This window comes from Gastrolobium bilobum, unplaced genomic scaffold, assembly GCF_033153095.1.
Source record: "Gastrolobium bilobum isolate Gb01-03AN ecotype WA unplaced genomic scaffold, APGP_CSIRO_Gbil_v1 utg20853, whole genome shotgun sequence".
NCBI lineage: Eukaryota > Viridiplantae > Streptophyta > Magnoliopsida > Fabales > Fabaceae > Gastrolobium > Gastrolobium bilobum.
Window position 1 is genome coordinate 84,723 of NW_026899901.1, and position 9,422 is coordinate 94,144.

The following is a 9,422-nucleotide window of genomic DNA, read 5'->3' on the forward strand; positions in this document are numbered from 1 at the left end:
CACTACGATACGAGCCATACCGTACCCCTCCATCTCCATTTCTCGTGTGTTCTCTTTCTGGTTGCAGAAGAGGCCACAGAACCGTCACTAGCTTCTTCAATAACACACGCACTCTCTCTCTCTCTCTTTCGCTCTCACTCTCTCTATCCTTATCCTTGTTACGAATGCGTGATCACCACTATGTATATAACGGCCTCTTCTTCTGCCTCTTCGCTCCTCAGAGCAACCAGGCCTAAACTCTTCTCTTCTTCTGTTTCTAGAACCTTCGCCTATCCTCCTTCTTTAACTCCCTACTCGTCTCGCACTACCTTCTCCGCCTCCGTCCGATCCTTCCGTTCTTCCGTTCCCCGGTGGAACCGCCATCTCCATTTGACTTCTCCGCTCAGTCTTCGTGCTCAGATCAGAGCCGTTGCTCCCGTCCTCGAACGTTTCCATCGCAAGATCGCTACCATGGGTACTTCGTTGCTTTTGGAGTGTTTCTTTTTGTTCTGCAATTCTTTGCTTTCATTTTATTTGACTGAGCTTAGATTTGTTCATTTCCGTTGCGATTTCCTGTTTTCCGTGTTCAATTATGAATCAAGTTTAGAACATCGCGTTTTTGTATCCATTTCTTGCATTCTATTAGCTTTCCAACATGAGCGTGCGTGAAGCGTTTTGGTGCTTCTGGATCAGTTTCTCTGTTGTCGAAACTATCCGTTTTTTTGCAGTATTTTTATTTTTATTTTAAATTGAGATCAATATTTCTTATTTGTTGAAAGGAGTTGTATAAGTTGCACTATCTAACTGTCTTTGTATGAATTTGTAATACGTAGTCAAGTTTCTGATAGTTGGTGCTGAATTTTATGTTCTGATTGGCCATACCAGCTAGTGAAAATCCTTTCAAGGGAAACTTGACAAGTCTCCCCAAGCCCGGTGGTGGCGAGTTTGGAAAATTCTACAGTCTTCCTTCTTTCAACGATCCAAGAGTTGGTAATTTGCTTACTTGGCTTGGCTTGATTTTTACTTTTTTTTTTCATGGTTTAAACCACGTTGTTTATTAATGGTAATTTCATATTAATGTTATCTGTGTGACAGAGGATTAGTCTCTTCTTCTTCTTCTTCAGAATAGTGCATTCTTCGTTCGGTTAGTTCAATTACTGATGATATCAACTTTATCTGTACATAACAGACAGGCTACCATACTCCATCAGAATTCTCCTCGAATCTGCCATTCGTAATTGTGACAATTTCCAAGTCACTAAAGAAGATGTTGAGAAGATTATTGACTGGGAAAACACTGCTACAAAGCAAGTTGAGATTCCTTTCAAGCCTGCTCGTGTTCTTTTGCAGGTAACTTGTTGACTTCTGGAAACTGGATACAGTGAAATAGTTGTATTAGGGATGGGTGATACTAAGTAATATCTTTTATTCATTGGAACTTCTTTACTCTCCGCAGGATTTTACTGGAGTGCCAGCCGTTGTTGACCTTGCTTGTATGCGTGATGCTATGAATAAGCTTGGCAGTGAGTCAAATAAGATCAATCCTCTGGTATATATCTTGCTTATAACTTGCATGTTCTTTTGTTCTTTATGAACTCATTGATGGCAGTCACGATAGCAATTTCAAATTTTTAACTATACACCATGGAGTGATATATGCACCTTGAACTCACAATTATCTATGTAATATTCAATCTTATTTATTACGCACAGTAAAAATTTTCTTGAATCTCTTGTTACTTTAAGAGAAGTTAGCTTTTGTACTGATACTTTGACATATCTAGAGGTAACCATTTTTTCCATCTTTACCGGGTAGCTGCTAAAAGTTCTTCAATTGATATAAGACTAAAATGGTGATATATAGAATCTGAAAATTATTTGCCAATATATTTAGCTGTCCCGGATTACTGTTTTAGCTTTTGGTGGAGTTTGGCAATTTTAAAATATGGGTCAGAAATGTTCAATTTAGAACTGATTTCTAAAGTTATCAAATTATGCTTATTATGTCTAAAATTTGGTTAGTTTAATGGCAAATATTGTTTGGCGAATCAATTTGAAATTCTAGATTGTAAAATAGATAGAGAATAGGAGACTAATAGGGAAAACTAGATTTAAATAAAACCTGATTATTATGTGGGATTTATTTTAAGCTAGTTTTGACTTAAAATTTATCATATAAAAATTGCTCATCCATGTTTGAGTGATTACCATCACAAAATTCGAAAACGAACTCCATTCTACATAGTTATTGGCTATTGGGTTTTTGGAGTTTGACAAATACCATCTTAGACATATTTTCCTTTTATTTTATGTTTGTTAGAAGTTATTCTGAGCAATACTTGTTGGCAGGTTCCTGTTGATCTTGTCATTGATCATTCAGTGCAAGTTGATGTAGCAAGGTCAGAAAATGCAGTGCAGGCCAATATGGAGCTTGAATTCCAGAGAAACAAGGAGAGATTTGCTTTTCTTAAATGGGGTTCAACTGCATTCCGTAACATGCTTGTTGTTCCTCCTGGTTCTGGTATAGTACATCAGGTAATTTTGGAAGTAAACATGCAAAACGACTTCATGGAATTTAAATGTTTCTTTATTGCGAATATTTGGGACTTGTGATGTGATGTCTTAAATTCCAGGTCAATCTTGAATATCTTGGACGGGTTGTTTTCAACAATGAGGGCTTACTCTATCCTGACAGCGTGGTTGGGACTGATTCACATACAACTATGATAGATGGGCTTGGTGTTGCTGGATGGGGTGTTGGAGGTATTGAAGCTGAGGCAACAATGCTTGGTCAGGTACATTACCTTCTGATCCTGATATATAAACATGTAATGTAATGTGATGAATGTTGATTCTGTCCAAAAACACTAATGAAAAATGATTAATGAATGTTGATGCCATATTTAACTCTTTATAATTACTTGTTTATTTGCTTTATCTTAAAATAAGTATTTGGAGTAGTTTAGCTACAGTATGATGAGTCTAATGCTGTGTGCTATGATACTACAGCCTATGAGCATGGTTTTGCCTGGTGTTGTTGGGTTCAAGTTATCTGGAAAATTGCGTAATGGTGTTACAGCAACTGACTTGGTTCTAACTGTGACACAAATTCTTAGAAAGCATGGTGTTGTGGGGAAATTTGTGGAATTTTATGGTAATTAAGTTATCTTGAGGCCTACTGTCAAATATTCTTTTTTTCCTCCTTTTTTCAACTTATGTTGACTGTTCTTGCTAATCAACAGTTTTCATGGTTCTGTTCTCTAGGTGATGGTATGGGTGAATTATCTTTAGCTGACAGGGCTACTATTGCTAATATGTCTCCTGAATATGGTGCCACCATGGGCTTCTTCCCTGTAGATCATGTCACATTACAATATCTGAAGTTAACCGGAAGAAGTGATGAGACTGTGAGTACTGTATATCGAATCATTTATTATTTGCTGATATGAAATGCTTATAGAACTATTTGACCTGCATTTTGTCTGTCTGAATATAGGTGGCCATGATCGAGTCTTATCTCAGGGCAAACAAACTGTATGTTGACTATAATGAGGTAATATTTTTTGATTGCTGTTGCCCTATACACTCCTTTTTGACAAAATTACATATGTATATATGTTGGAGGTTTAGAATGCTAATTTATTTTCCATAAATTCAGCCACAACAAGACAGAGTTTATTCATCCTATCTTGAATTAAACCTTTCTGATGTTGAACCATGTATCTCAGGACCAAAGAGGTAAGATCATGTTCTCTTTCACATGTCCTGTATGTTACTGTGGGTTCTTATTACAACTTCTAGCCCATTGTCAGTGTCATAATTCATACTAAATGATATTTTTTCTAGACCTCATGATCGGGTACCTTTGAAAGAAATGAAGGCTGACTGGAAAGCTTGTCTCGATAACAAAGTTGGGTTTAAGGTTAGTAATACTGGGATGTTCAAAGAATAGATGATGTCGTAGTCTATATCTTGAATTAGCGCTTGATCAATAGTTTTAAGCAAAACTGCTATTTCCTGCCCATTTGGTTGTTTTATTGCAATGTAAATTGGAAATTGTTGCATCTGACACAAATTGGTTTACCTGTACAAAATTATAACCATATTTTTTTCTGCAACATAGAACCATCAAACATCAATATTTTTTAACATGTTTATTATAATTTTTTAAAGTGTAGACCTTCAACTTGCAGATTCGGTGTCATTCACAAAAATCTTTAGAATATACCATTTTTATAATTGTGTTGCTTCTGTTGCCTGTTTTATCAACTTTCTCAATGCCTGAAGTGACAATGCTATAGTGCTGGTATATTTGATCTTCATCAACATCAGTTTTGTTCCACTCTCCTGTTTATTATATTGATCAAACTGTTGGTAATTCTCACCAGCATGAGCACCAAGCTATTAATGACCACTTATGTATGATTAGGCTTCTGGCCTGAGAGAGTCAAGACTCTCCTTCATTCTTAGTTATAACTCATGTTCCTATTTTTGCATGACACTCTCCTGCGGGCCTCAACAGCAGCAACAATATCAAAGCCTCTGTTTGGTTTTATATATGTTTGCTTTCTTATCTTGTGAGTAAATGCATGGGAGATCTGTGTGAATCAACTGGAATCTCACACAGTGAAAGACATTTTTTCTTCATTGTAATTGAATATGCAATAGTGAAGTCATCCATGTTATATTGACTGTTGCCTGATGAGAACCCTAGATGAATATAAGATACTGCATTTCCTAAATGTTTTATTTGAATACAGGGATTTGCCATACCAAAAGAGGCACAAGGAAAAGTTGCAAAATTTGATTTCCATGGGCAGCCAGCAGAGCTCAAGCATGGCAGTGTTGTGATTGCTGCAATCACAAGCTGTACGAACACGTCTAATCCAAGTGTTATGCTTGGAGCTGGTCTTGTTGCAAAAAAGGCTCATGAGCTTGGCTTGCAGGTTAGGCACTAATATAATAATATCAGAGGCTGTAACAAAGCTACTTATCTCCTTTTCAGCATAAAGTCCTTACTTTTTGGTGTCTGTTTTTGCTGCCACTAATAAAAGGAACAAATTGTATGTCTTTTATGTGGTCCTTTTCTTTTCTTGATTCTAATTGTTGCTGTTTTCACTATTTTGCCAGGTCAAGCCTTGGGTTAAAACAAGTCTCGCTCCAGGCTCTGGAGTTGTGACAAAATATCTACTCCAGAGGTATTTTGTGCTTTTTATTAGAATATTAATACTGTAATTTGTATTGTAATGTAGTCACTTTCCTTCTGCAAAATTTAGGGAAAATGCATTCTGAATTTGTATTTGTTTCTACTTTTTTGGCAGTGGATTGCAAAAATATCTTAATCAACAAGGTTTTCATATTGTTGGATTTGGATGTACAACATGTATTGGCAATTCAGGCGAGCTGGATGAATCCGTTGGTTCTGCCATCTCAGAAAATGGTCATATTTCATAACAAAATATAATTTCTTGAACTGAAGCTGATTTCTGTGCAACTCTCAGCTTTCTCGCATAATTTTTTCTTGTCTGTAACTTTTAGATATCCTTTTAGGCATATTTTGCTTTATATTTTCCTTATTGTTTTTTTTTTTCTTTTCTGATGCAGACATTGTAGCGGCTGCTGTGTTGTCTGGGAACCGTAATTTTGAGGGCCGTGTGCATCCCTTGACAAGAGCCAACTACCTTGCCTCACCTCCTCTAGTTGTTGCTTATGCCCTTGCTGGCACGGTATGTTTGTCTATTTCATATTTCGAATGTGTAAATACAGTATTTTTTGTTCTTTCTTCTATGTTATTTATCTGTTTTTCATCTCTGTTTGTAAAGGACAATAGTTATCTGACTTATTCGTTGGAATTAAATAAAACAGACTAATCTTAAAATTATTGGAGGCTAATCACGAGCTTTGGTATTGGGAGCCGTCAAAACGGGTTATCCCATCCCATTAAGTCCTAGCCTATGCGGGTTAGAATCAAAAAGTCCACAATAATCAAAATCTGTATGAGGCCTCACAAGCCCTATGGGTTAGGGCCAACCCGTAGCCCGTAGGCCTCCAAAGTTACTTTCATCTCTTTTATTGGATTCAATGCATTCAAAATTGTTATAGTAAACATACATTTAACATTTCCTTAGAATATTCTGTGCAAAATTTTGGTTTTCAATAATTTAAATTTTTAATGAAGTAATATTTGCACCCAAATATACAAATGAAATGTAAGCAAAATTTGAATTATTTTCCCGATAATCCTTAATGAGATGGTTCTATTTTCTCGATAATCCTTTTTGGTAGTTACCTAATCTACTTCATCGTCATTTGTATGCCTGAATCAGCAGCCTTAAGCTATGCGTAATGTATTTGGACTCAAGCGGAACATTTTTTTTTTCCTTCACAATTTTCTCATACCCGATGTTGGCGTAATCCTAACTTTTTGGATACTCACATCCAGAAGTCTGGTTATGGATTCAGACATACAATAATAAGTGCATGCATGTGCGTATGAAACATTAATGTCTTGGTCTTGGTTTTGTGTAACTAAAGCATTTGACTGTAGAGTTTGGTATTTTTTTTTTTTTCTGGCAGAAAATGTCATATCATAAGCTAGCTAATATTATCCGCTGACTACTGAGTATAAGCTTTATTTATAACCTTCTTTAGTTGGTTGGATGCACATTTATGAAAAGGTTGGTGAAATTTAAGTTTAAAAAATCAAGACCCTAAACGTTTTTCAACCTTCGTCAAATACCTTTCGGTCACATTTCCAGGTTGACATTGACTTTGAGAAGGAACCAATTGGGACAGGGAAGGACGGCAAGAATGTCTACTTGAGGGATATCTGGCCATCTACCGAAGAAATTGCTGAGGTAAATGATGTCTGGTTAGCTCATTATATAAAATTTATTCTAAATACTCAACAATGCATGTGGCAAAATTAACTTCAAGTGACTTTATTCCTAGGCTGTCCAATCTAGTGTGTTGCCTGAAATGTTCCGAAGTACATACCAAGCTATTACGAAGGGCAATCCTATGTGGAATCAATTACAAGTTCCTGCTGACACTCTTTACTCATGGGACCCCAACTCAACATATATTCATGAACCACCATACTTCAAGAACATGACCATGGATCCTCCAGGAGCTCATGGTGTGAAAGATGCTTATTGCCTGCTGAATTTTGGTGACAGTATAACCACTGATCATATTTCTCCAGCCGGGAGCATTCATAAGGACAGTCCTGCTGCTAAATACCTTATGGAGCGCGGGGTGGAACGCAAGGACTTCAATTCTTATGGAAGTCGTCGTGGCAATGATGAGGTGATGGCAAGGGGAACTTTTGCCAACATTCGCCTTGTTAACAAGCTCTTGAATGGGGAAGTTGGCCCCAAGACAGTTCACATTCCCACAGGGGAGAAGCTTTATGTGTTCGATGCAGCAACGGTGAGTTTTGTCCTATTCAAATGTGGCAAGTTATTTGTTTACCGCTTTTGGACTTTTTTTAGCGGCAAATTCTATACGATATTTTGTAGTGCTGATATTCTTCTATATTTCATTTCAAGATACTAGCAGAGTGTTTTTGTGACAAAAATGATCTCTTCAAAATACTATGTTTCTAATGAACCAGTTTGTTTCCGTGCATGTATCAACTATCGAGTCTTGCTTATTCAAATAGATAATAGAGACTTTTGCAAGCATTGCAAAGCTTAATATTCTGACAAGGACGTGTAAACGTTGTCTTGTCTAAATCCACAGCTTACCATTTTGCATTCCTTTTTCTCTCTCCCTAAAGCCAAAGAGAATTAGTGAGTACCATTTTGCTATAGAATCTGATAGACAATAATTTTAGTTATGTAAAGTTTCTAATGGAGAGTTTGGAGGAAGTGTAAAACTATTTATTTTATTATTGAAAAGTCACGGATTTGAACTTCTTTTCGTTGGTCGGGATTTAATAGGAATTTTATTTTATTTATTTTATTTTTTGAAGTTTCTAATCTTCTGGAATTACTCTCTTATGTCAGAGATACAAGGCTTCTGGGCAAGACACCATTGTGCTAGCTGGAGCGGAATATGGTAGTGGAAGTTCTAGAGATTGGGCGGCCAAGGGTCCAATGCTATTGGTGAGTACCTTTATTATAAGTTTATATATTGTGGCTTATAGTTTTCTATTTGGCTTTCTTAAAATATAAAATGATGGTATTCCTCGTGGCTGATGAGACTTACATTTCAATAGGGAGTCAAAGCTGTGATAGCTAAAAGTTTCGAGAGAATTCATCGCAGTAATTTGGTAGGAATGGGAATTATTCCTCTTTGCTTCAAATCCGGAGAGGATGCGGACACATTGGGATTGACTGGTCATGAACGTTACACGATTGACCTCCCAAGTAAAATTAGTGAGATTAGGCCTGGCCAAGATGTCACAGTTAGAACTGATGATGGAAAATCTTTCACCTGCACAGTACGCTTTGACACTGAGGTAATTTAAGCTTTTTAATTGATTTATGTTTTATTTTCCTTCTTTTTTATGCTCGCAATTATTAGAGCTACATTGTCATGATTTACCGGGGATGAGCCACGCTTGTCTTAAACTAGCTTAATCATGAACTTATTTTCCCCTCGGACTAGTGCGTGACACAAGTATTTTCAGGTGGAACTTGCTTACTTCAACCACGGAGGCATACTTCCGTATGTCATACGGAACCTCATTAAGCAGTGACTTCCATATGTCATACGGAACCTCATTAAGCAGGAGAACTCCAAGGTCACGCTTTTCAAGTTGTAAAATGTGAGAGGAATAAATTTCCCATAGATAGCAAAAGATCCCTTATAAGGGAGGTAATTTTTGACATTTTTCCGAGTATTTATTAATTATTAGGCCTGTAAACGGTGACTACTTTGATTGTAGATTTCTTTTTCTGTGCAATCGCTGTGCCCATTAAAAATCGGGACAATTGTATGGAATTTGAAAGATTTTAATGGGTTATTTTTGGAAAAAAAATTCATTGTTATTCAATTAAGATTTTAAAGAATTGAAAAAAAGTCACGTGATATTCGATTAGGATTTTAAAAGATTATTTTAGAATTCGTCTAAATTCGTTGGTATTCAATTAGAATTTTAAACAAAGGAAAAATAATCTTGTAGTATTCTAAAATTTGACAATTTTGTGTCTTATTGGTGTGGATTTTGTGAGATTTTTATGAGAAATATAAATAAAATGTCTCTTTCACATTCTCATTCTAACCAGTAGAATTTCTTGAGATTTCTCTGTTGCAGTGTTTTATTCTTTCTTTGGAGGGTCAACCCGCTTGAAATTGGATTTTGTCATGGGAATTTTGTCAAAACTCAAAAATAGCAGATAAGATTTTAATATAATACATCTCAAAAAAAGCATATTTTTGAGCAATTTTTTGAGAGTTATAGGAAATTTAAAAAATGATTTTCCAAGCTATTGGTC

At 36.1% G+C, this 9,422-nt stretch overlaps 1 protein-coding gene across 1 annotated transcript; it reads left to right on the forward strand.

Annotated features, from left to right (window-relative positions):
- On the forward strand, window positions 1-8,952 carry LOC133294126 (aconitate hydratase, cytoplasmic). Its single transcript, XM_061492780.1, has 20 exons — window positions 1-454; window positions 865-969; window positions 1,169-1,329; window positions 1,436-1,528; window positions 2,329-2,514; window positions 2,613-2,774; window positions 2,989-3,133; window positions 3,244-3,386; window positions 3,476-3,532; window positions 3,638-3,717; window positions 3,826-3,901; window positions 4,740-4,925; window positions 5,110-5,177; window positions 5,301-5,419; window positions 5,584-5,705; window positions 6,738-6,836; window positions 6,931-7,410; window positions 7,989-8,087; window positions 8,201-8,443; window positions 8,615-8,952. Exons 1-20 carry the CDS (start codon window positions 181-183, stop codon window positions 8,681-8,683), a joined length of 2,967 nt encoding a protein of 988 aa, XP_061348764.1. The 5' UTR covers window positions 1-180; the 3' UTR covers window positions 8,684-8,952.
- Window positions 8,953-9,422: the final 470 nt, after the last annotated feature.

Bases quoted from the DNA above. Each gene is read 5' to 3' on its own strand.
- LOC133294126 (XM_061492780.1), top strand. From the start codon at position 181: ATGTATATAACGGCCTCTTCTTCTGCCTCTTCGCTCCTCAGAGCAACC. The intron at 3,134-3,243 runs GTAATTAAGTTA...TCTGTTCTCTAG, and splicing joins GAAATTTGTGGAATTTTATG to GTGATGGTATGGGTGAATTA. The intron at 8,088-8,200 runs GTGAGTACCTTT...ACATTTCAATAG, and splicing joins CCAAGGGTCCAATGCTATTG to GGAGTCAAAGCTGTGATAGC.